General features: G+C 39.2%; 1 protein-coding gene across 4 annotated transcripts in view; it reads left to right on the top strand.

The window, feature by feature from the left end:
- The window catches only part of TASP1 (taspase 1), a 264,742-nt gene that overhangs the window by 84,038 nt on the left and 153,283 nt on the right, over positions 1-27,421 (top strand). For all 4 annotated transcript variants that reach the window (XR_310467.3, XR_001918985.1, XM_005687819.3 and 1 more), the window contains one exon: positions 4,168-4,274. Coding sequence is in view for 2 of the 4 variants with exons in the window: in XM_005687819.3 (XP_005687876.1) it covers positions 4,168-4,274 (107 nt within the window). In the remaining 2 variants the exon portion in view is untranslated. The remainder of the gene's footprint in view (positions 1-4,167; positions 4,275-27,421) is intronic.

The following is a 27,421-nucleotide window of genomic DNA, read 5'->3' as shown; positions in this document are numbered from 1 at the left end:
TTTATTGACTATGCCAAAGCCTTTGACTATGTGGATCACAATAAACTGTGGAAAATTCTGGAAGAATTTCTGGGAATACCAGACTGCCTGACCTGCCTCTTGAGAAACCTGTATGAAGGTTAGGAAGCAACAGTTAGAACTGGACATGGAACAACAGTCTGGTTCCAAATAGGAAAAGCAGTACGTCAAGGCTGTATATTGTCACCCTGCTTATTTAACTTCTATGCAGAGTACATCATGAGAAATGCTGGAAGAATGGAAGAAGCACAAGCTGGAATCAAGATTGCCGGGAGAAATATCAATAACCTCAGATATGCAAATGACACCACCCTTATGGCAGAAAATGAAGAGGAACTAAAAAGCCTCTTGATCAAAGTGAAAGAGGAGAGTGAAAAAGTTGGCTTAAAGCTCAACATTCAGAAAATGAAGATCATGGCATCCGGTCCCATCACCTCATGGGAAATAGATGGGGAAACAGTGGAAACTGTGACTGACTTTATTTTTTGGGACTCCAAAATCACTGCAGATGGTGATTACAGCCGTTAAATTAAAAGATATTTACTTGGAAGGAAAGTTATGACCAACCTAGACAGCATATTAAAAGGTAGAGTCATTACTTTGCCAACAAAGGTCCGTCTAGTCAAGGCTATGTTTTTTCCAGTGGTCATGTATGGATGTGACAGTTGGACTATGAAGAAAGCTGAATGCCAAAGTGTTGAGGCTTTTGAGCTGTGGTGTTGGAGAAGACTCTTGAGAGTCCCTTGGACTGCAAGGAGATCCAACCAGTCCATTCTAAAGGAGATCCGTCCTGGGTGTTCTTTGGAAGAACTGATGCTAAAGCTGAAACTCCAGTACTTTGGCCACCTCATGCGAAGAGGTGATTTATTGGAAAAGACTCTGACGCTGGGAGGGATGGGGGCAGGAGGAGAAGGGGACGACAGAGGATGAGATGGCTGAATGGCATCACCTGCTTGATGGATGTGAGTTTTAGTGAACTCCAGGAGTTAGTGATGGACAGGGATGCCTGGCATGCTGTTATTCATGGGATCGCCAAGAGTCAGACATGACTGAGCGATTGAACTGAAATGAATGGTAAAGTCCAAGACAGTTTATGCCCAGGGGTTCTTTCCAGTACCTCTATCCCTGTGGTGAGCCCTTGCCAACCCACACCTCCACAGGAGGCCCTCCAACACTACGAGCAGTTTTGTTCAGTCTGCTTTGGGTTACTGCTCCTGTCCTCTTGGTCTCAGTGCATGCAAAATTTGTTTGTGCCCCCCAAGACTGAAATCTCTGTTTCTGTCAGTCCTCTGGAAGGCCTATAATCAAAACCCTGCTGGCCCTCAAGGTCAGATTCCTTTGGGAGTTTCAGTCCCTTTGTTGGATCCCCCGGCTAGGAAGCCTGATGTGGGGTTCAGAACCGTCACCTTAGTGCAACAACTTCTTTGGTACTATTGTTCTCCAGTCTGTGGATCACCCACCCAGCGGGTATGGGATTTGATTTTATCTTGATTGCAGCCTTCTCTCTGTGGCTTCTTCTTTGTCTTTTGATTTGGGGCATCTTTTTCAGTGGGTTCCAGCATCCTCCTGCTGTTCAACAGCTAGTTGAAATTTTGGTGCTCTTTGAGGGGGAGATATGTGTTTGTTCTTCTTCTCCGCCATCTTGAACCGGAAGCCCATCAATGAACCATCTTTTTGATGGATTCTGGCTTTGATCACATTCAATGTAAAATACTCCAAAGTTAAAAACAATAAAATTAAAGTCTTTCTCAAAAAGGCTGATATAAAAAGACTGATATTTATGTCTCATGTGTGATGGTTTAATCTGTTTGGACTTCTTTGTTTAGATTTTATATGTTTAAATTGTTATTATATGATTTCAGTTTTGTGTGTAGTGTGAGGTAGGAATTTATTTGTACTATTTCCCCCAAATAGGTAACATATTGCGCCAAGAAAGTTTACTGAATAACATGTAGATTTCCAACTGGTATGAAATATCAGTGTTATTCACAAATTCTCTTAGAATATACATGAGTGTGTTTGTAAACTTATTGGTCAGTTCCATTACCCTTTTTTTTTTTGGAGGGGGTGTATCCATTATTACAGTATTGTTCTTAGACTTTGTTTTGATGGCAGCTCTGGTTCTTTTTCCCCCTAATTTTCCTAACATTTATTTTTCCATATTTAACATTCTCTTGTTTAATCTTAAAAGTGATATGTTAGAGGATCTTTGTTATTTTTCCACTGTTGTTATGATTAATTTACATCAATTAATATGTACTTAAAAGTACAATGAAACTTTAATCATTTTTTAATTAGTCAATTTTCGTTTATATTTACCTGCACATATACCCTTTCCTTTGCATGTAATCCCCCACCCCTCTGCTTACCTTTCTTTTTGTCTTTGAGCTTTCACTTTGTATTATTTTGTCTGTTACTGAAGCACACCCTTTAGTATTTTCATTAGTATAGGGTCTGGCCAGTGATGAATTTGTTCATTCTTGTTCACCTGAAGCTATTTTTATTTCACTTTAATTTTTGAAAGTGAATTTTATTGGATATGGTGTTCTGGGTGAGCAGGTATTTCAGCACATTGAGGAGAACCATTTTGCCTAAATGCACTTGCTCTTGGGTTAGAGGGTAGTGGTGGGTTTGCTTGGTTCTAGCCTAGTCTTCCTGTGGGGGATCCTTCTTCTGGATTGGACTTATGGCTGTCATTCATGTTGTAGAATCAAATTCAACTGCGCTAGTTTTGTCCAATGTTCACAGTGCAATAATAATAGCTTTAGCCCTTAGTTTATCCCCAGAAAAGCTTGATATTTTTAATAAGTTTTTGTTTTAATGCTTTAAGGTGGTAATTTTCATGTTTCGTCCAGTATTTTTGATAATATTTGGTGGGAGAAATTCTCTTAATAATTTAGTCTGCTATTATCAGAAAACTTTGTATTCTTTCCAGTGTTATATTCTAGTTTGTAATTCTCTCATCAGGTGAATCTAATTGTTTAAATCTGTATGTTAAATTTTAAAATTCCAACTATTGTATTATTTTTTTAAGAAGTTCTGTTTGGTTCTTCTTCAAGTCTGTCTGGACATTTTATCATCTATTTTTCCTTAGTTATACATTCAATATCTTCTTATGTCTATGAGCATAAACATATTTTATACTCTGTGTATGACTGATTATTCCAGTATATGAAGTCTTTGCAGGTTGGATTATGCTTTCTAATGTTTGGCTGATTTTTATTTTCCATATGGGATGATTTATTTCCCTTTCATTTTATGATTTTTTTTTAAACTATAGGCTCATGTTATTTGGAACATGGAAATTCTTTGAGGAAAAATGCAGGTTTTTCCAGGGACTATTTGCATTTGTGTTTAATGAGTCTTTGAGGCATTACCTCACCAAAATCATTTGGTTTTTTGTTTTGTTTTTTTTAAAATTTGTTTCTTCCAGGACACATAAGTAATATGAAATCTCCTAATTCTATCTGAACTTTAAGATTTTTAAAATATTTTAATGTTATATGTATCTGTATTTTTTCTTATAATTCCAGTTGTTCTTCTCTAAGAAGAAGCCCATGCCCACCCTGTGTGCATGTGTGCCTGCGCGCGCACACACACACACACACCCACACACTAGATCTCCCCATCTCGAACCAGCCAAGTGTAACATGACTTTTCTTCTCGTATTTATAGCCACGTCTGCTTATGGTTATAGCCAAGTCAACTTACAAGTTTCCTAATTCTTTGTGTATTGTTGTGTTTTCTAGTTTTTCCTTTTATCAGGTGTATCGCCCTTTGGGTTCCCGCTTCTCATGTGGATGATCTGTGATATGGTTTCTCCTGCTGCACTGTCCCAGTGTCTTTTGTCTCTTATACACAGAGCCCTTCAAAATCAGAGTTGGCTGTGGCATGCATTAGCAGACACTGCTGGAGAGCATCTACCTTCAGAACGCACTTCTCTCTCTGGATTTGACCTTTTCCTTAATTTTTAATCTTAGGTTATTATTTTTTTTATTCTCCTCTCACCTCAATGTACCTTGAAAAGACTTATAAAACCCTTTATCCAACATTCTTAAGGATTTTGTCCTGAGGAGGCTCTTCAGGATACCTTGTCTACCCCACTGCCCTAATATTTTTCAAATGTTATTTTTAATGTTTCTTTTATAGGATTCAGTTTAGCTGCTTTTAAAAGAAACAAGAGGAAACTAGAGCTGGCAGAAAGGGTGGAAACAGATTTCATTCAACTAAAGAAAAGAAGACAATCAAGTGAAAAGGTCAGGAGGTGTTTGAAATATTAATAATTAATGTATCATAATGATATATTTAGTTTGCATTTAGATATATAAGTTTCAGAATAGTATGACCCAGTAGAAATATAATGCATGCCACATATGTACTTTTCAAGTTTTCCACAGCTACATTTAAAAAAGTAAAAAGAAACAGGTAAAATTAATTTCAATATTTATTTTATTTAAACTAATGAACCCAAAAGTCAACCAATGAGAAAATTATTAGCGAGCTATTCTCTTTTTTCCGTATTGTCTTCAAAAGTAGTGTATATGTCACACTTACAGCACGTCTCAATTATGACACTAAATTTCCATTCAAAATATTTGATCTGTATTTAATATCATAAAATTAATAGTTGATAAGGTAGGTTTACATAACAGGTTACATTACAAGCATACTTAAAACTTTCCAATAATTGAATTGAATATCTGTTCTAAAATTAAAGTTAATTAAAATGTAATAAAACTAAAAATCTAACTTCTTATTTGTCCTCACCATATTTTTAAGCACTCAGTAGCTCTGTGTGGCTCCTGGCTGCTGTTTTGGTCATTGCAGCTCTGGGTGAAAATGGCTGTTCAGGGGATGGAGTGTTAGAGGGAAATGTATATATTGGATTCATGTAGGTTTCTTTGCATATTCTAATTGCATGTATCTTTCTTGTTCTTAAACATTCTTTGTTTGCATTTCACGCATTTGTGTGCCATCATGAGTCCGTGTGTGGCATTTATTAGGCGTTTTAGGGAATGGAAACAAGTTAAGAGCTGTAACAGTCTTCCCCACCTATGGCTTCAAGGTCAGTCAGCACTCAGTTCCTGATCTCATGTCACATCAGCATTTGATAAACTTGGAATCCCAGTATTCTTTTTTGATTAGCCCTTCTGTAATTGCTTATATACTGACTTACACTTTCTGTCATAGCTGTGTGTGGTTTACTCACGTATGAATGCGTATGAAATCGTCTCTCGTAGTGAGAGAGATGTTTTGCCGAGTTCCTTCGGGCTGCTATGTGGAGAACAGGGGGAGGCCAGAACAGAAGTGAGGAGACTAGTTGCACAGTTTTTACAGTTGGGAGATGATGGCGACTTGGACCATGGATGATGGAGATGGAGAGAAGTGACTACATCCAGGATATATTGTAAGGGTTCCTATAAAGGGCAGAAATTACCGGTGTCTACAAGACTGGTGAGATAGAAAGGGGCTTAAAGGTTTTAGTTTTAGTCATTTGAGTATTGACATTTCTTAAGGTGAGGGGAGCTGGAGAAAGTATGATTTCATGGTGATAGAAGTGGGAAGTGGAGAAAAAGAACTTTCTTAGTCCATATCCCCTTAACAGACTCAGATTAACCAATACTTTTTATTTTCACCATAAACATTTTATTGGATGCCAAAGTACCCTAAGCCCCTGAAGCTAATAGACCACTTTTAGTGTGCATTGTTTCTCTACCCTTTTCAGTTGAATTTTGTGCCAGTAAGAGTCTCATTATGCTCTTGTTTTCTATTGCTCTAGTTACATAGTTCTTCAAGTCTCCTGTAAACTGATGAATCAGTTCAGTTCAGTTCAGTTCAGTCACTCAGTCGTGTCTGACTCTTTGCGACCCCATGAATTGCAGCATGCCAGGTCTCCCTGTCCATCACCAACTCCCGGAGTTCACTCAGACTCACGCCCATCGAGTCAGTGATGCCATCCAGCCATCTCATCCTCTGTCGTCCCCTTCTCATCCTGCCTCCAATCCCTCCCAGCATCAGAGTCTTTTCCAGTGAGTCAACTCTTCGCATGAAGTGGCCAAAGTATTGGAGTTTCAGCTTCAGCATCAGTCCTTCCAATGAACACCCAGGACTGATGTCCTTTAGAATGGACTGGTTGGATCTCCTTGCAGTCCAAGGGACTCTCAAGAGTCTTCTCCAACACCACAGTTCAAAAGCATCAGTTCTTCGGCACTCAGCTTTCTTCACAGTCCAACTCTCACATCCATACATGACCATTGGAAAAACCATAGCCTTGACTAGACGGACCTTTGTTGGCAAAGTCATATCTCTGCTTTTCAATATGCTATCTAGGTTGGTCATTGAGCTTAAAAAGAGAGTTGTCTGCTTGAGAATCAAAAGCGTTGTTTGTTTGATAACTAATTTGAAAAAGCAGAGTAGGTCTGTTAAAATAGAATTATTTTTGCCATAGAATTAAGTTGGGGCAAGTCAGTTATAAAAGATTGAGAAAAATCATAAAAATCTGGAAGCATTCTGTATTCAGAGCGTGTTGTTAAGTGTCTTTATATTCCTGTTCTATTTTAGATAAAATTTGAAATCATAGGACAATCCAGGATGTTCTAGAAAGATGATATGGAACATTTATATGTGGGCTTACATTCAGAGAAAAGGCTTTGGTCTTATATTAAAAAAATTGGCTAGTGAATGAATGAATTGGTTTTGTGTTTTAATTAAGGAAGGACATACTTATAATATGTCCTTTTTTGTGATTCTCTACTTCACCCAGAGGATAATCAATTTTTGAAAACTTTGAACAGCCACTCATCAACCTGGTTAAGAGGATTTCCAATGATAAGCTTGATGTGGCAGCAGGAGACATTGACTGTGGAGTTGGTTTTATGCATTTGAAGCTTAGGGGTAGGTCAGGAGGGAATTTCTCAATCGGAAATTATTGGCATTGAAAGGAATATAAATCCATGTGGCCAGATGAGCTCACTGAGGAGTGAGTGAAGTTAGAGGTCTGAAAACTGAACCCGGGGCCAGGCCGACATGTCTACGTTGGGAGGAGGAAAAACCAATGAAAGAAAAAGATGGAGCAGCCAGTGGGATAGAGGGCCCCCCAGGAGAGAGCGGCCAGGAAGCAGAGAGCAGCTCAGAGCCAGTCGTCACCGGGTCAGATGCTGCTGAGAAACAGGAGGCGGGCAGAGGCTGGACCTCTGGTCTCAGGACCTGGTGACTGCGGACCCGGGTGAGGACGGTCTCCCTGACGGAGGACTGTAGACCTGCTGCTGAGGCGCCATCAGGAGAACACGGTAGAGATAATGCTTTCAAGAAGTGTTGCTGGGGAGTTGGAAGCGGGGTCGAGATACCTTACTGTTTTCAGTGACCTTCTGTGAATTCAGTGATAATTTAACCTATGAAGTCTCCGTTTCCTTATTTTTAAAATAGCGATATTTAAAAATAGAAAATAGTGATATTCTGCTTCTATGGCTGTTAGGAAAAACAGAAGTGTCGAGAGATGATCACGTGCTTGGCGACTGTCACTCACGGAAGCCCCATCATCTTGCCTTTCCTGTTTTTTGCCTTCGTCTTTAATGTCGCTCAGCCGGAAGAGAAAGAAGCTCCTCCTCCAGGTGGAGTCTTGCAGTGGAGAAGGGGAGGGTGGTAAGGGATGCTGGCCGTGGTGGGTACAGAGCTGGAGTTGAGGCATGATTCAAATGGCGTGGTTTAGACACCTGAAATGACAGGAAAATGTTTTTAGTATTCAGAATGTTTGAACTTTATTGTGTAAGAAGCACTGTGTTTTGACGTTGACCTACAAAAATGACTCTGATCGAGCTTCTGTCTTTAGGGAAGGGTGCTGGCCACAGATTTTGTCTTACAGATGTTTGCTGCATAACCTTGGCAGAGGTGATAAAAATGCTCCCAGGAAGAACAGGCTACCAGATAAGGAGCCATTGGAGCAGAAAATTACAATTTTTGAGAGGAAGCATAGCAACTTTCTAGAGATGTGATGGGAAAGGGCAAATCGCTGTTTTCTAAATCAACCTGTATTTGGTTTATTACTCCCTGCCCTGTGTGTATAGTTCCCACATAGTTTTGGTCAGCCAGCATTGACTAAGGCCCAGTACTACTGTGTGTTGTGGCTACATAAAAGAAGCTGTGAGTTGGGTATATAAACATAATGAAAAGAATAGGGTTTCTGGTAACTTTGCTAATGTTCCCTTCTTTGGTTATTCAGTGTTGGAGGACATAAATATTGTCTTGAAAGGAGTATACAGTAGAATAAATATTTTTAAGCCTGATAATAAAGGAAATAAATTTGGCGATTTTTGTTGCTTTGATATTTCTCTTTTTTCTCAAAAAGGTAAACCGATTGTCCAGACCTTGTCACAGTACTAATTTTGTTGTTGTTTAGTCAGTCGTGTCTGATTCTTTGCGACTGCATGGACAGTACTAATAGAAGTCAGAGTTGAAGCAAGAAGACTATTTCATCAGCTTGCTACCTCAATCAGAGTATTTTTATTTTCCTTAGTCTCTGACCGTCTACACTTAGATTTGACTTAGTTTAAAATAAGAATGGTTAATCAATGGGATGCTTTTGACTGCAAACAACAGCAAACCTGACAGTGACTTAGGAAATGCATATTTGTCCCCCTGCTCCCTGGCATATAAAAAATTTGGAAGTGGGAGGGTTGCAAGCTTTTGTGAGCTCAGGTTCTAGTGATGCTGGAGCCAGCATATCTGGGATTTCTCTTGGGCCTTTCCTCTCACACCTTTTGCCTTATGGGTGGAGTATGGTTTCTTTAATTTGAGGTGTCACATCTGCACTGAAGGTGAGAAAGTGAGACCATGGAGGGTGGGGAAGGGGAGACTAGTGCCAGATGTGTCTGTCACCTTTTTATCTGGGATGCAAAGGTTTTCCAGGCTCCCTCTCAATGGAGTCCTCTTTAGTTATTTATTTTGGTCACATGACTATTCCCAGCTGCAAAAGAGCCTAAGAAATTGAGTGGATTTTCCTAATTACTCTCTCTCAGCTCATGACTTGTCTTCCCAACAAAATAGTTCTTTCCTTGTCAAAGGAAAGGGAGGAGAGTGGTTATTAGGTAGGTAATTTATAGTGCATAGTGTGAACGGAGAACTTATTTTTGTCATTTTTCTCCCCTCAATTAATATGTCCCTTGTTGCTTCAAACCAATACCATCGTAAACAGCTAATCTACCCATAAATCAAATAAAACCCATTTTGTTTTCACTTTCAGAATACATGGGTTTATGATATAATATTCAAAAATGAGGAATAAATTCTGAGTAATTGTCTGTTCTTAATAATTGGTGTCTCTGTTTCATCCATACTTTTTTGTGTATGACTTAGCAGAGGAAACATGATGGAGAAGGAAAATATTATTATTTACCTATAGTGCTGTGTGATACAGAGGTAGTAGTTGTTTGCTCTCTGTTCCACTCCCCTCTCTGGGTAGACCCAGCTGTTCTGGATTTTCTTTTACCCCCTTCTTTCCCTTGCAGTGTATATAGGCAGTCCACATTTTGCATGATAGTGCTGGACCATGAAAATGACCATGCACACCAAAATCGTACAAAGGGATCTTAATAGCAAAAGTTAAACTTGTTCCATGACCTTTAAACATTTTTGTCAAAACATTAAAAATTCTTTTATTGTTGGTTATAAATGCATAGAGAAACAAGCAAAAAATTAAAATGAATATTTTTTTAGTACACTAATTTAAAACATCAGAATTAGTGTTTGTTTTTTTTTCTGTATAAAAAATTCCTTATCAAGAGTAGTTTAAACAGTGCTTGCCTTCCTGTCATATAACTTACAATGTGGAGTAAGTATCTGATTATGTCATGGTGAATTGTCAAACTCCCTTTAAATTTTGGATCTGCTTTCACCATTTTATCTTTTGCTGTTTCCATGTTATAAGTGATCCCTCAGTTCCTTTAATGTCAAAGTTTTTCCAAGTGTTACTTCCTCTGTGACATCCTCATCCTTTTTGTCACAACTACATTCCTTATTTATATTGACCAATTTGTCTTCACTGAGTTCCTCTGACTGTAGATCTAAAGTCTCTTGAATGGTGACAGTGTCAAAAATTCCGATGGTCAACTATTTCTCCTGTAACTTCATTTATTTTTTACTGGAATTTCACTTCCAGCATTATCACTGCTTCTTTGGTCCACTTTCATCTCGGTTGTATAGTGTCCTTTGTAGATTGTCAATTTTTACAAAGTGGCATGTGGATTTGTCACTGGGAGACAAGGAGGCAGCACAGCTGCGTACTTGCAGTGCAGGCATCTATCAGTGCAGGCATCTGTCAGTGACAGACTTTGAATACAGTGACGTGATTGGCTACTGACAATGATGGACGTCTGTGCAGTTAACTGATCTTTGGACTGAAGAGCTAGTAGTGGAGTTCATACTTTATGCAATTACTCACAGTTACTGTACCATGTAATTGAAATTTGAACCATGTTGTTGAGTGACATATTATTTAACTGAGCTGTGATAACACATTTGTCTGTGTCAAAACCAGAACTGTTGGTCCTGTGGGGTTTCCTTCAGTCTCAGTTCAATACTCGTGGTGCGGTTGAGTGCGGTCCTCTGCCCTTTGTGACTCCCACACACTGGCGTCTGCGCTCTCCCCTGGCAATGTTGCCTTGGACTCGTTGTTAGAATGCGGATCCAGAATTCTTGTGGTATATGTGATGAAGTGATGACATGTTTTAAATTTATCTTTTGTTTTGATACAAAAAAATAAAAGGTAGTTGTGTTAGCATCAATCTTAGCATTTTTGAGAAAGGAAACTTTGTTTTGGAACGAAGTGCTTAACTCATTGACCAATAGCAGCTCTTAGCTGGAGCTACCGGACTGACTGAATTGTTACATAACCTTGTTATATAAAGGAAGGAGGTGTTACCAAGAGGAGAGATCCATAGGTTGGGAAAACAGACTCAATGCCCAGGATAGTCTAGATTTCATAAATATCAGTTTCAAACAGCTAGCCCTGGATGTTACTAGAAGGGGCTTTCATTCTTAGAGTATTAAAAGAGGTTGGGGGTATTGTTTGATCTCAACATTTTTGATGTTTCAAGCCTTTTTTTTCCCCCTTTATTTTTCACAAGCATATTGTCAAAATAGTTTCCATGTCTTTTCCTTTAATAGATTTTACAGTTGAATGTACATGGAATTCTTTGCCTCCTCCCATCACTTTTACAAATAATTTAAGTTTTCAATTAATTTCATAGATTTTTAGGTATAGCAGTACTTGTATAGGGTGGGGAAATGATAGACAATCAGACCTTTTCCATTATGTGAGTATCCTTCATTCTTCTGTTTCTAATGAATGAGTTTAGAAAGGCTTGAATGCTTTTGTACAGTGTTGTATGTTCAAAACCACTCTAAAGAGATGCTACAACTTTTAATTTTGTGTTCTTTAGCCACCACATAGGGACATCAAATTGGCCACATGTTTCAGAAAGGAAATGTTGGGCCTTGCTTTGTGCGCTTCATATAAATATATTCTATTCTTTTGAAGTATATTGTGGGTAACATTTTTCCCTTTTATCCACCATCTTGAAATTATTATGTAAACGCTTAACTGTATCATACTAAATCACTGTATTTTTTGGGTGAGAGGTAGGTTAAGATCAAAGAAAATAAATGCATGAAAAACAACATATTTTCCTCAGATTGTTCTATTTGTACTTGTGTACATGTCTGTGTATTATGTGTGTAGGGAAGGAGTAATTAGTCTTTTGCAGAAATTTGCTTAATCTGGAGTCCTATGCTGTCTCTCAAGAAGACGGTTAATGTGTAGATATATGAGTAAACAGAAGTAAGAAACTCCTTTGCCTTCTCTTTTACATAAATAGGTATACTTCATATATTTAATTTTTTTCTATAAACCTATAAATTCATCCTGTGGAGTGATTATCTTCCATTTGAAATTATTTCTTTGAATTGTAAGTAATACATTAAAATTTATATTTTCTTGTCCTAAGATTATCTTGATTACTGATTAAGCATATAGGACTTACATGTGAATCAGAAAGTAGGTCAGTAACTTAACTGCTTCTATTACTAGATTACTACCACCTCATTCATTGACATAGGTTATATAGTCTGATGAGCAGTATTCCTTTTCAATGTAAATTGATGGAGTTTCTTTAAATATTTACGGTTTGTAGCAGTTTATGCCAATTCATGAATTATCCATATCCAGAACTTTCAACCCTTGATAGCCGGGCAATATTTCAGAAAAAGTTTCTAAGTTCTTGTATAAAGATTCAGTACCTAGTAGGTTGGATTTCTTCCCAAATCTTCCTTAAACCCTCATGAAACTATGCCTTAAATTTACACTGAGTTTTAAAATTATAAGTGAGATTAGTGAGGCAAGAAATCAGTGTTAACAGACCGTAACTGCTGTTTTTATTTTGTAAGGGAATGTGGTTTTCCAGGAGGCTTATTATAGGTTGACATCAGATGTTGTTAGACTTGTAAATCTGCCCTCTGTTTTGAGTATCCATAAGCTCTGTCGAGCCTCCTGTACATTTTGATATTTAACCAGAATCGTAGGAGGGGAAAATGAAGGTATTCCTTCATTGTCATTGGGATAATCTTAGCTGACCTTGTATATACTGATCAAATTGTCATATTATAGCTTTCCTAAATGGAAATTCCTCCAGTGAATGGACTTTCACAGACGTCTTCCTGTCTGGGAATCGGTTCAGATCATGATGTTAACAGCATGAGATTCTAAGTCAGAATTTCTAAATATGTCCTCATACTGTATCCCCATGTGTTAATGACCTGAGTTGACCTGTCACAGATGTAGTGGTGTTAACACGTGTGTAGCCAATACACACATGTGTTAAGGCCAGCAGAATAAACCAGCACATGAAAAGACAAAGGTGTATACACTGGCACACATACACACACATAGTCAATAACAGGGATGCTTTAAGATCTGAAGATAAGACCCACTGCTTAATTAAGATGAAGGAAAACTGGAGTTTTCAAAGTCCTGACTGGCCCACATCTTCTGTAATCAGCCTAGAACATTCCGAATAAAAAGTCGCAGGCCAGAAACTATTCAAGAGCCGAGGCTGGGATTACTCAAGGAGTGGAGGGAGTGGTGCCGGCTGAGATGGGTACAGAAGACCAGGAGAGGTCTGACCAGAGAAGATCTGGTCAAGGTCTGACCTGGGCCAGTCCAGAGGCCCGGGGCAGACGGGGAGCCGCTCTGGACATCAGATTCCTCAGCCACAGAGTCAGCGTGTGGTACTAGCTGACTGCTGTCTTTCCATGTGACGCTTCTCTAACATATTCTCACTGGCAAAACAGCGCTTGTCCAAACCTCTTGATCCTCTCATTGAGAGACTCTTTATTCTAGTGTATGCTCAGCCTGGCTAACTGTTATCTTCATCTGTGTAGCGTGTCCCTGCCCAGGGATTGAACCCTTGCCCCCTGCACTGGGGGCATGCAGTCTTAACCTCTGGACCACCAGGGAAATCCACATCTGGGTAGTTTTAAATCTACTGGTAGGAGGTTCTTAGGCTCTACTTTCAATTTACTAAATGAAAATCTGCAGGGATGTGTAAGGTATTGGGGCAGAATTTGAGACTCATTGCTTTTTCTGCCTAATATGTCACAGTGGGCCTGGAAAAGCACCTGCTCAGTAATCATTTCTTCAGTGAACATAGAATGTTTTAGAGGAGTTGGTAGTTACATGACTGCATTCAGTTAGGTTCATGTCCATTCCTCCTCATTTAGCTCTCCTCCAGGAAGACTAGAATTCTTTTCTCCTTTTACCTGATTCCAGAATTTGTCTCCAGGTCATTGTCTATTTTTCAACAGGCACCAGACACAGTGCCCATGAAACTGTTTGAGTGAATGAGTCCAAATTTTTATTTCCATCCCACTTTCATGCCCCGACTCTGCCAGTTGATGATTACACGTCTCATGTCTAGCTTAGCTCAGCAAGTCTAGAGTCAAGGTTCATCACTGTCTCCTGCATGACTGTGGTAGCATCCCAATCCATCTGCTGCTGCCCCTTCCAGTCAGTTCTATACACAGCATTCATGGAATCACTTAAAAGTGCAATTTGATTTTGTCATGACCCTGTTTAAACTCTTGAGTCACTTCCAGCTGTACTTAGAAATAAAGTGCAGCCCCTTAACAGATCCCACAGGACTTGATAGGAGCAGGTGGCTGTCTTCCTTTCCAGTCTTTTGTTCTTTACTCTCAGGAGGTCACACTGTCAAGATGCTGCAGGAGGCTGGGCCTTTGTCCTATGATTCCAGATCCTGGAAGTTCTGCTTTCCCCCTCCCACCTGTCGTTCAAGCGGTCATGCATCTCCAGCTGCCTCTCTGAGGGTGCCTGCTTGCTGTCTTTCTCTTCCACTATAGTGCAGGTTCCAGCAGGACAGGGACTCTATCTGTTTTGGTTGCCATGGTTGCTCAGTCGCTGAGTGGTGTCCGACTCTTTGCCACCCCATGGGCTGCAGCAACCAGGCTTCCCTGTCCTTCACTATTTCTTGATGTTTGTTCAAACTCATGTCCACTGAGTTGGTGATGCTGTCCAAGCAGCTCGTTCTCTGTCACCCCCTTCTCCTCCTGCCCTTAATATTTCCCAGCATCAGGGTCTTTTCCAGTGAGTCGGCTCTTTGCAGGTGGCCAAAGTATTGGAGCTTCAGCTTCAGCATCAGTCCTTCCAAGACATATTCAGGATTGATATCCTTTAGGATTGATTGGTTTGATCTCCTTCTTGTCCAAGAAACTCTCAAGACTCTTCTCTAGCACCGCAATTCAAAAGCATCAGTTTTTCAGCACTTAGCCTTCTTAAAGGATGGTCCAACTCTCACATCCGTATGCATGTCTGCTGGAAAAACCAGAGCTTTGACCATATGAACCTTTGTTGGCAAAATGATGTCTTTGCTTTTTAATATGCTGTCTAGATTTCTCATAGCTTTCCTTCCAGGGAGCAAGCATATAATAAGTGCTCATTAAACAATTGATGATAAATATAGGTATTATTTTTTGTTTTGTTTGTTTTATTTTGGTTGCTTCTTTTTGACATGCCTACCGCTCTTAAATCTATACCATTTTTTTTCCTTGATGACTGGATGGTTGCAGTATCTTTCTAACTGGCCTGCCTACTTCTAGACTCTCCCCATTCCTCTTTAAGTCTGTGTGTTATCCCAATATACATTTCCTTAAAAATACCTGCACTGGTCTTATCCTTCTCTTGGGAGAAACTTTAATAGAATCTTTGCTATCTGTAGATTAAAACCCAGTGTCTTTAGCTTGACTTTATAAACCCTCTTCAAACTTGTATCCAACCTACTTTTCCATTATTTCTCTCCAGGAATAATCTCCCCCCCGCCCCCCACTACCATTTACATCTCTGCATTTGGTTTTTTATGAATTTGCTGAAAGTTCTCATTTCTAAGTTTGGCTCATGTCTCTTTCTCTTTGTGGAATAAATGATAATTAATAATGGAATACCTGCCACTTTGCCTACTGAAATTGTAATCCAAGCCCTTCTTTAAGAACCAGCTCAAATGCTACCCAGATTAAAACAAATTCCTTTTTTCTATTTAGTACATGTAATGGGCACTCAATAAGTGCTTGTTGAAGCACTTTGCCATTTTGAGATTGATGTGTGTGGTTATTTTATCTTATTCATGTAGGCATATAGAAGCATAAGCATTTGTTTTTAATTCCTATCACAGTGCCTTGAAAAATACCTTTACCCAATTAACATTACTAATTTAAACATCTACAATCAATGATTCTACTATAAATTTTGAGAGAGTAATGCATCTGTTATTTTCTTTAATTGTAAGTCTTATAAGTTTGAATCTTCTTTCTAATGTTTCAAGCATACTGTTAGTCCAAAACTATACCTCACTTTTAACAGTAAGCTTGTGTTTGGGGATGTAATGAAAGAAAAGTTAGGTTGTCTGGAAATAGTACTAATAATATTATTCAGTAAGTGAAGGAAATGATTGTAGGGAACTAATATCTCAGAAGCAACCGACCACTCCAGAGTTGAGTCAGGAAGTGTCCACAAGGGGGCGTGCCCATCTAGCCATCTAGAGAAATGTGACCAATTCCCACTTCTGCTGCTGCTGCTAAGGCGCTTCTGTCGTGTCCGACTCTGTGCGACCCCACAGACGGCAGCCCACCAGGCTCCCCCGTCCCTGGGATTCTCCAGGCAAGAACACTGGAGTGGGTTGCCATTTCCTTCTCCAACTGTTATGCAGGTAAAAATGCCTGTTTTACAAATGTACTCTTAAAACACATCTTTTTCTTTTCTCCCCCTAGGAAAAAGAATGAACCTTCACCACCGCAAAAATTCCTACCCATTTCCTAGCACTTGTTTATTTTGGTTGTGTGATTTTCCAAGGAGCGATAGGGGATGGAATGGAAATGGGGATTGCCTTGCAAGCTAAGACGGTCTATGAAGCTTGTGGTTGTGCTTTCCCCCTACCCCCCACATTGAGAGCATTTTCATTGTACAAGCATTGTCATCTCTTCTGTGGTCATTTTATGTTTTTCAGTCAAGGGATAGGCAGTGCTCCATTTTCACTGCTTCACCGATTTGTATCATCTAAAACTTTGAGGAACTCACCAGTGAGTGACCTGGAGCACAGGCTTTGAGTGGCGTTTCCACCGGAGGTCATGGCCTCTTGGGATCTTTAGTTGTTCTTTGCAGTACCTATTTTACCTTGACTTCATCATTATCACCAGCAAACATTTATTGAGTACTTTTTATACACAGGTTTTCAAGTAGGTTTTGGGGAATACATTGAGAGGCCCTGACCATTTTATGTGATCCAGAGGAGTTAAGCAATAAAGGAAACTCATATCAAACTCATTTGGTATGTGGCAGAAGAATGAAATCATCCATGAGAGCTGCAGGAATTAGCAGGATGGAGAAAGTCACTCTGAGCACATGGTAGGCTTTATGCCGAGCTAGAGTTTAAGCCGGGCCTTCCCTGGTGGCTTAGATGGTAAAGAATTTGCCTGCAATGTGGGAGATCTGGGTTCAGTCCCTGGGGTGAGAAGATCCCTTGGAGAAAGGAATGGCTGCCCATTCCAGTATTCTTGTCTGGGAAATCCCATGGACAGAGGAGCCTGGCAGGCTACACTCCATGGGGTCGTAAAGAGCTGGATATGACTGAGTGACTAATACTTTAGTCTTTGGGTCTAATGTCTTGGGTAAAGATTAGGGCTTATGTAATTGTAGAGAGAAAGTGAAAGTCCCAGGTTTAGAAGAAGCCTGTGAGAGGATAAGCAGGTTACACTACAGAGTTTCTGTAGAACAGTGTTTTCAAACCCAAGTGCTCACAGGGGCTGGGCAGGTAGTGTGAACATGTGAGACCATCCAGAGAGGTGGCGTGGATCAGTACATGATCCAATTTTTGGTATGCAGAAACCAAACTACAATGCACCAACTTCTGACAAACGTTTCTGGTCAAACCAAACTCTGGTTTTGGCATTCTGTAATGCCCCATGGGGGCACGGCAGTTGAAAGGATTCAAATGTTCACAGAATTTGGCAAAGTGAAATAGGCCACAGGGGAAATAAGTCCAAAGAGAGTCCCCCTAACATCTATTTGCACTGACTGTACTTGGAAGCAAATGAGAATATTTTGAAATATGTGTGAGTGGGGCCTGTCCTGCGGCTATTTGCATTAAACAGGCTTTGAAGTGTTGAAAGTCTCTGAAAACATCATTGGAGTTAATTTAAATGGTTTCAGAATTTCTGAGATTTAGTACTATCATAATTAGTTAGATTGTATTTTACATTCTAAACTATACTTAACTCCTTATTCTTTGTAATTCTTTGATTTATCTCTAATTTCTAATAAGATTTTAATCTATTGAGGAACAAAAGGAAAATAAGTATACGGGCATTTTTGCCTCCCTTTTGCTTTTTAATATGCTGATCTTTAGTTGTTATGTATTTATGATTTTAAATAATAGTCTATTTTTGTGAGTATACTCATATGTTCAAATGAATACTGCTGTACTTAAAAAAATTTCACAACACATGAAGTAACTTGTTACTTTGTTACTAAAGTCAGTGTCAAATATTGTTCTGAAGTCTGAAGAGGGTGGAATTTAAATCCAGGTTAAATGACCCATCCCAATTGTCATGGTGTTTCATTGGCAGGAATAGACTCCAGATTGTCCAAGTTACCTTTGAGTCCTTTATCTGTTATTCCCCACTGCTTTAAGAGTCAGTTCAAAGGCCAGTGGAGCGCTGGTATTTAAAAGAAAAAGTGTAATTTTATCCAGAGAAGGTACATGTAAGTTCCGAAATGAAAGAGAGACCAGAGGTCCAGACCACGGCCAGGTGTTCCTGGAAAGAGCCAAATTGGACAACTAAATTGAAAAAGGTTGCCTGCTCTTATTAAAGAGACTTTGTTGCTGTCTATTTAATTAGCAAAGCCTTAGCTCATTTATTTATGTGTTTTTTAATCTGCCCAGGTAATGACATTCATAGCCTATTAGTGTGTGTGCTGGTAGCACGTTGCACCATCTCTGTGGTTGAAGTCCTTTCATATATGTGCCTCTTGGAGGTGAAACTGCCAAATAATCTTGATTTCCTCCTCCCTTGAACTTGTTTCCCAGACAGCAATGATTGAGTTTAAGACAGTGAAGGATGACCAGCTCTCCAGTAGAAAAAGTAAAAGCTAAAATAGTTAAAGCTAAAATATTATATGAATACTAATTATTTAGAGCTTTTAGGAAAGCAATCTGGAATTAAAGAAACCGAACTGGTTAGTCAAATGCGAGGAGTGTGATCTGGTGCCAGATGGTTGATCTAGGGGATGAGAAGGCGGTAAAGAAGTGTTACTGGAAGAAAACATCGAATGGTGGGGTGTGTGTCCAATATAAAGATATATCATCTCTTTGTGGATAAAGTGAGAGGCTTCGTGTTTCATAGGAAAAGCCTTAGAAGTTTGTTTTGAACAGTGGACCAAAGGGCACGCATAGCCTCCTGAAATAAAGATCACTTCCACATTGTGAGAAACGAGTCTGGGCTTCAGTTTGGTTATTATGGGACCGGAGAAAGATTTCTCAGCAGCTGTTAAGGATGTGCTCTTGGGACAGAACTCATTTAAGAGTGATGTGCAAAAGCATTATATTTAGGGAAGATTGAAATATGAAATGATCAGAGAAATACAAGAAGTTAGAGGAAAACTGCTTTGGAGAGGCTGAGCCTGGATCATGCATAAAAAACTGAGCAAAAGGCAGTTTCAGAGGACAGAAAGTTTGAGTTATTGATGAGGTGCAATTAAAAAGTGTCATGCCACTTGGTTTGTTGCTGCCTACAGGTGGATGAGGGGCAAGACAAGCCGCAGAGGAACCTAGAACAAGCCAGTGCATAAAGAGGCTTCCAGAGAGAGGAGAGCGGCTGGGCTTAGGTTGTGCTCTTAGCGCCAGGGCCCCTGTGTGTTTGGGAGGCGATTCAGGAGACCTCTTCTGGGGTTTCCGAGACCTTGGGACTTGGAGAAGCGTAGTATTTCTCTGTGGGGCAGGGATAGGGGATGCAGAGTGAGTCAGGAACGCCACTTGTACCGTGACATCTGATAGTGTCTTTTGTTACTGCCAAGAGCCAAGCCTCCCCCCGGAGGAGAAGGCAGGAGGCTTGGGCCCTGCTGAGCTTTAGTGCCTGGAGAAAATCATTGCCTGTTCAATTTCATTCATTCAGTTTGTCCATTCAACAAGTTGTTCAGTCACAGAACTGATTTTGCCCTTCTTTCTCCTGTTTATTTATTTTATTTCCCTTTTGGATCTTTTCATTTAGTGTTCATTCCTCTTTCATTGATTTTTCTTTTTTTTCTTTATTTTTAAAATTTTTATTTTTACTTTATTTTACTTTACAATACTGTATTGGTTTTGCCATACATTGACATGAATCCACCACGGGTGTACATGAGTTCCCAAACATGAACCCCACTCCCACCTCCCACCCCATATCATCTCTCTGGGTCATCGCCGTGTACCAGCTTCATCTTCTGTTTTTTCTCCTTGTGTTTATCTTGTTCCTTTTCTAATTTGTTTAGCTGGACAATTAGGTTACTATTTTGTTTCTCTTTTAATATCAATACTTTGGGTATTAATTTCCCTCTCAGTGCCACTTTTATCCCTCACAGGTTTTAAAATGTAGTGTTTTATGTCTATTTCTTTTTGGTCATGTAGCTTGTGAGAGATCTTAGTTCCCTGACCAGGGATTGAACCTGCACTCTTGGCAGTGAAAGTGCAGAGTCCTAACCCCTGGACTTCCAGGGAATTCCTTGAAATGTAATATATTTTATTATCACTGGTTAATAAGTATTTTTGTTTCTATTTAGATTTCTTATTTGATCCATGAGTTATTTAGCAGTGCTTTTTTCTTTTTTAAAAAATTTTATTTACTTTTATTGATACCTAACTTAATTGTATTGTAGTCAGAGAGTGTTTTCTGCTTGATATTGTTTCTTGAAATTTGTTGTGATTTAGTTTATGGATTAATGTGTGGTCAATTTTTAAAAATACTTATTTGTATTTGAAAACAATGCTTTCTCTCCAATTGGAGCAAAATTCTGTGAATGCCTTAAGCCTTTTACTGTGCTATTCAGACCTTTTCTTTTTTTAAAAATTATGTTTATTTATGGCTGTGCTGTGTCTTTGCGGCTGCACGTGGGCTTTCTCTAGTTGCCACGAGCAGTGGTTATTCTGCCTCATGGTGCATGGGCCCCTCGTTGCAACGGTTCCTCTTGTTGCGGAGCCTGGGCTCTAGAGCGTGAGCTCAGGAATTGCAGCTTGCAGTCGCTAGAGTGGGCTCTCAGTAGTAGTGTCAGACTGACTTAGTTCTGCGGCGTGTGGAATCTTCCTGGACCAGGCATTGAACTCGTGCAGTGGCCAGTGGATTCCTACCCACTGCTCTACCAGGGAAGTCCCCAGATCTTTCATTTCTTACTGGATTTTTGTTTGTTTGTTTGCTTTTAGTCATTTTCCTTATTCATGGTTAAGAAAAGTGTGTTAAACTATCTCGTTATGTTGCTCTGTTTTTGCTTTATGTACATTTGAGGCTATTTTTAATTTTAGGTACATATGGATTTAGAATTACTATATCGCCCTGGTTTATCTAAACTTTCAGTATTTACCACATCCTTTAATCCTATTAAGGTTTTGTCTTAAAACTGATGTTCTTAATGTTAACGTAGTCACATTGTTTGGGTCGGTCCCTACTGGGTGTCTCTCTTCTTCTCCCTTGTCCTTTTGCTCTCAGCTTTTTCACATCCTTATTTTTCAGGTGTATTTGTGATAACATATAGCCAGATTTTAAAACCCCATCTTGATCTTCTAATAATGTGCTGTTTTTTTTTTTTTTTTTAATAGTTGCGCTTTTTTGGTTGTGCTGGTCTTCACCGTCACTCGAGCTTTCCTCTAGTTGTGGAGAGCGGGGCTACTCTTCAGTCACGATGCGCAGGTTTCTCATTGCAGTCACTGTGGCTTCGCTGCTTGCAGCTCCCAGGCTCTAGAGTGCAGGCTCAGTGGTTGTGGCGCGTGGACTTAGTTGCTCCTTGCAATGTAAGATCTTCCCGGACCAGGAATTGAACCCATGTCTCCTGCATTGACAGGCAGATTCTTTACCGTTGAGCCACCAAGGAAGCCCAACAATACACTATTATTAGTTTTGAAGACAATATTAATTTTGATTTACATGCATGTTTGCCATTGTATTTGCTTGCCCATTCCTTTTTCATTCCTGAGTGTCCTTTTCCTTCTTGGATTATTGTCTTAGTCCTTTCAGACTGCTGTAACAAAATACAAGAGACCGGATGGCTTACAAACAATAGGAATGTATTTATCATAGTTCTGGAGGCTGGGAAGTCCAACATCAAGGCGCAGGCGGATTTGGGGTCTGATGAGGACCTCCTTCCTAGATGGCCATCTTTTTGCTATAGCCTTACGTGCCAGAAGGGGCATGGAAACTTCTCAGGCTTCTTCTATAATGGCATATCTCACGCATGCAGGCTCTGCCTTCATGACCTAATCATTTTTTGATACCCTACCTCCAATACCACCACTGTGGGGGTTAGGATTGCAATAGGTGAAATTTTGGAAGGGCACATTTAGATCACAGCAGTCATTTTCCTTTTTCTTAAAGTGTATTATTCATTTGTTTATTTGTTCATCCATTCAACAAATATTTTTTGAGTACTTAAGAGGTGTCAAGTCCTTTTCTGGGTGCTTTGCTTATGCTAGTGAGTAAAACATATAAAGACTACTGCCTTTGTGGAACTTCTAGTCTTTTGGAGGAGTTTGGCAGTTTAAATATTATGAAGATAAATTTTATATTTTAGAAGATACATATTGTGGAAAAAAGATGAAGTAGAGCTAAGAAAAGAATATTCGGTGTGCTCATGACTAGGTGGTAGGGAGTATTAGAAGGAGGTTAGTTTGCAGCATTCACTACAGTGACCCTTTAGGACTTCAGTAAGTGTAGGTCTCTTGGTGATGAACACATTTTATTGATTTATAAATGTATTTGTCTTATTTTTGTTCCTAAAAGGTAATTTTGTTAGGTTCTAGGTTTATAGTTATTTTTCTGTGAAAATATGCCACTGCCTTCTGGCCCCCCCGGACTGTTGGAAATTCTGCTGCCGCTCCACCGTCTTAAGCTGTCCTTTCTCTCTGGCTCCTTTCCTTCTTCTCAGGATTCCTGGAGATGTAGATCTTATTTTTCATCCATTGTGGGGAAATTTGAGCCATTTTCCCTTTAAATATTTTCACTTCTCTATTCTTGCCAGTTGGGAGTACATTAGATTTTCATTCATTTTACCATCTCTTCCTTATTTTCCATCACCCCCCCCCCTTTACAGTTGCAATCAGATGTACATTAAATGTTATATAAATACAGATGTGTTTTATTTTGCTTTCTCTTAGGGTAAATAAGCTTCCCTCGTAGCTCAGTTGGTAAAGAATCTGCCTGCAATACAGGAGACCTGGGTTTGGTCCCTGGGTCGGGAAGATCCCCTGGAGAAGGAAACGGCAACCCACTCCAGTATTCTTGCCTGAGAAATCCCATGGGCAGAGGAGCCTGGCGGGCTACAGCTCATGGAGTCACAAGGAGTCGGGCACGACTGAACGACTAGCAGTTTCAGTTTCTCAGTTTGGGGTAAACACTTAGGGATATAGTTGCTGAGTCATAGCTAGGAGTGTATATTTAATTTAGAGCTAAATTTTTTTTGAGTTAGAATTTTTAAATTGTGATTAATATTTATTACAGAAACACAAGAAACCAAATTAGATATATTCATCATTATATTTTTAAACTGATTTTGTCATTGAGATGTATGCTATAAGTACTTTGATCAAATGAATGCAATTTAATAATCTAGTTAATATTATTTTAAGGAACTTGTCAGGATTATCATCTTTCTTAAATTCCTCAATTTTGATTTCAACTCCAGTATATCTTAGGTTGCTATTCTTAACCAGTCGTTCATTATGAGTTCAAATTAAATACTATTAACTAGACAACATATGAATAAGAATGAAAATGTGTTAAAGCTTTGTGAAGCATCCATTGTGGCTTCCAGATGGCTCAGTGGTAAAGAACCCACCTGCTGCCAGTGCTGGAGATGTGGGTTTGATCCTGGGGTCAGGAAGACCCCCTGGAGAAGGAAGTGGCAACTGTCTCCACTGTTCTTGCCTGGGAGAGCCCATAGACAGCAGAGCCTGGTGGGCTACAGTCCATGGGGTTCGCAAAGAGTTGGACACAGCTTAGCGACTAAACAACAGCAGCAACAGCAATGCTTCCATTGTAGTTCAGTCGTGTAATAATCTAAGTCATGAACATGTTTGTCTGATCGCTACCGTCACTTATACATGCTCATTCAGCATGTACACTGAGGCTGAAGAAAACAATCCCACAGTACGTTATATGTAAGATGATTAAAAAAACAAAACAAAACACTGAGATTAGAGCCAATGCATTTTCCACCTTAAATGTTGCAGCCCCGGAACTCTGTGTAGGAGTTCTGCCAGTTGGAAAACATTGTCCTTTGCTACTTTTGAGAGACTGGAATTTTTAGGTAATCCTCTGGAACTTTGTTATGATATGAATTTATAATTAAAGCTATAATTCAGATATATTAAAGCCCCTTAAGAGCATGGTAAACACACTTTATTTTTATTTTGAGCTGAAAATGTTTCTGTTTACTTTTGGTGAATGATTTAGGGAATTAATAGCAAAGATTTCTACAAAATAAACTTTTTTTCTCTGTTGTAGATATGTTTGGCACTAATCTGTATAGTGCTGCAAAGATTTTAATGTATATTTATTAAGCAAAGAATAAAGGATTATTTAAAAATAGACATCTTGACTGTAGCTTTACAGAAACATCATTTGTAGTATTGGACATCAGAAGGGGGATTTTCTTAAGAGAGAAGAGAAAAGTCATTGGGTATTCTTATATCCAAATTTTCCTTGGTTTCAGCCAAGCCAGACACATGAAAGCAGATAATTCTGGCTAAGTTCTCCTTTGTTTATACACAAGGCTGATATACTCGGAGCCCACGGAGGCCCCACTATTGCAGGGGACTGGTTTTAGGAGCCAGATGTGGAGCCCGGTCTAGGTTCCTAGGCCCAGATCTGTCATTGCATCTTTAGGATGCTTGAAGGTGGGAAAGCTTTATGTTGCACTTACTGTGCGGAAGGTGTTAAGTCAGCTGTGCTTTTCAAGTGGAAGCTCAGGCCGATTATAATGCTACTCAGCAGCCTAACAAGGGTGCCTTGGGAAGACTTGATATCTTAAAAATAAAGTGTCTTTCTGTCTTTATTATTATATTAGGATAATCTCACCATACATCAGATTCAGGATGCACTTTTACACTTGAGATATTATTCTTGTATTTTATCTGTTTGATACTTGAGTAATTCTGTACAGAAGAAACCCTGGGGGAGGAAATGGCAACCCACTCCAGTATTCATAGGATTCTGTCCAAGAACCCCATGGACGGAGGAGCTTGGTAGGCTATGGTCCATAGGGTCACACAGAGTCGGACGTGACTGAAGCGGCTTAGCATGCACGCACTTGTGCATGTACAGAAGAAAGACCATGTTAATGAGATAAGTAACTGATAGATGGTGTCTCTTGGCAGGTTTCAGAGTTAAAGTGCAGGTTAGAGACTTTGTTTTCATGTGGAAAGTATCTACGTTTTGTTCTAAGGGATTTATTAGTTTATATGTGGTACTTTATTTAATTCTTACAAAAACTATCTAATAGCCATCTCCAATTTGGAGTGAGAAGAATGAAAACTTTTGACATTAAGTTCAACAGAGATGACTGGATCATTGGTTACTTGTAGAAAGTTTTATTTGTCTTTTCCATGACATATGGACTCTCCGTGTCAACTTTATACACGTGTTTATTTCTGAACAAGACCTATAATTTAAGCCATTGGTTTTAAATAACAATTTTATCAAAAAATTAATGCAACTAGTGTATTTCAGTCAAGGAAATACTTGTCTGTGTGTATCTATGTGATGCATATATTTCTGAGTATTTATGGAGTGTAAGAATATAATAGTAGCTCTATATAATGACAGTCATTGTATGTTTTTTAAACTTTCTAAGATTTCTTTTCTATACAAACGAGCTCAGTGAAATTATTATAGCCAAAATACCACTGTTTGTCTTTCATTCAATTTACCTGCACTTCATAAAAATGCTTAAATATTACTTCATCATCTTTCAGTTTCCATTTCAGTATGTGAAATCTATAAACTAATTCTTGAATATTTTATGAAGTAATTCTGATTTTTGCAGGTGTTGCAAGCCATTAGGAATATTTAGCTTAATTTGGAACAGAATTCTCTATCTTTTGCTTGATTTTTCATTTTTGAAAAACAGGTTATAGTAAATCCATCGATGTATAATCCTTCCATGTCTTTGTACAGTAAGGTTCAAGGGATAAAAGTTAAAGTCATGATATCCTGGTTGAAATGCTGAGAATTGTTTTTACAGATAATTCATATCGTTGTGTATATGTTATGTGTCCCCTCAGTAAAATTCTGTTTCATAGAATGTTTGAGTAGGATCAGCAGTCACAGTTAATAAAAAAGAACTAATAAAGAATACCTTTTCCTGACTTTGTTGTTGCTGTTTTTGAGGAAGGTTATTCTACAGTGCCTTTTTATTTGTATGAGAGTAGAGCCTGGTAGGCTGCAGTCCATGAGGTCTCTAAGAGTTGGACACGACTGAGCTACTTCACTTTCACTTTTCACTTTCATGCATTAGAGAAGGAAATGGCAACTCACTCCAGTGTTCTTGCCTGGAGAATCCCAGGGACAGGGGAGCCTGGTGGGCTGCCATCTATGGGGTCGCACAGAGTCGGACACGACTGAAGTGACTTAGCAGCAGCAGCAACAGTCTGTTTCTAAAAGAACCAGTAAGATGGATAAGATCATGTTTTAAAATACTTTGTAGTATGTTCATGGTGGTATGGTCATGGCGATATGCTGCCAATTGGTAATGGAACAAGACAGAGCTGAAATCTTTTATGCTGACATAATGTTGGTCTTAGGTAGTTTAAGTTTCTCGTTCAGCAGACTTGTGCCTATAAAATTATTTGGCTTAGAATGAGTACAGCAGACATTTGGCTGGTCATGACCTATGGGATAGTATCAGACCTTGTTTCTCAAAGTAGAGTCCATGGACCAGATGTCTCTTTGAACATGGGGTTGTCCCTGACTCTGATACAGACTTGGGGGTATGGGTGAGGATGGTGTTCTCAGGTGCTAAGGCACCAGTGCCCAAATTTAAAAATACATACCACCATGACCACAATGAACCTGAAGACCTATAATAGCCCTCCTTTAGTATACTAAAAAGGTAATTTTTCATGAAATTTTCTTCCCACTTCCTTTACTTCTGATTTTTATCCAGCAGTGTAAAGTTTGTCTGCCTTGCACAGGTGATCCAGACATCTTCAAGGCAAGAGACAGCTGCTTGTGGTCAATATGTGTGAAATGCCTTAAGCATGTGAGGCCTGGAACAAGACCCAGAAACACAAAGATGGCTCCCAGGAATGTGCAGTTTTCTGCCATATGAGTGGCAACCATATTATTAACATAGCAGAGAAGGGAGTTTGCCATCAAGTGTCTCACAAGGAAGAAATTTTAAAGAAAACTGTAGCATGATCTAGTTCAAGACTGAATGTCACTCTCTTCATTTATTGTGGTGAATATATTACTTTTAGAAATTTTTGCATAGTATTAAACAAATACAAATAAGGACATTTATTAGTTCACTTATACCATAGAGCTTTTCCTCTACAGATTCTCAGGCGTGAACTGAATTCTTGAGATTAAGGTGATAGAGTGATATACTACA

Source organism: Capra hircus, chromosome 13 (assembly GCF_001704415.2).
Source record: "Capra hircus breed San Clemente chromosome 13, ASM170441v1, whole genome shotgun sequence".
In the NCBI taxonomy this organism is placed as follows: Eukaryota; Metazoa; Chordata; class Mammalia; order Artiodactyla; family Bovidae; genus Capra; species Capra hircus.
This window is presented reverse-complemented; position numbering and strand designations above follow the sequence as displayed.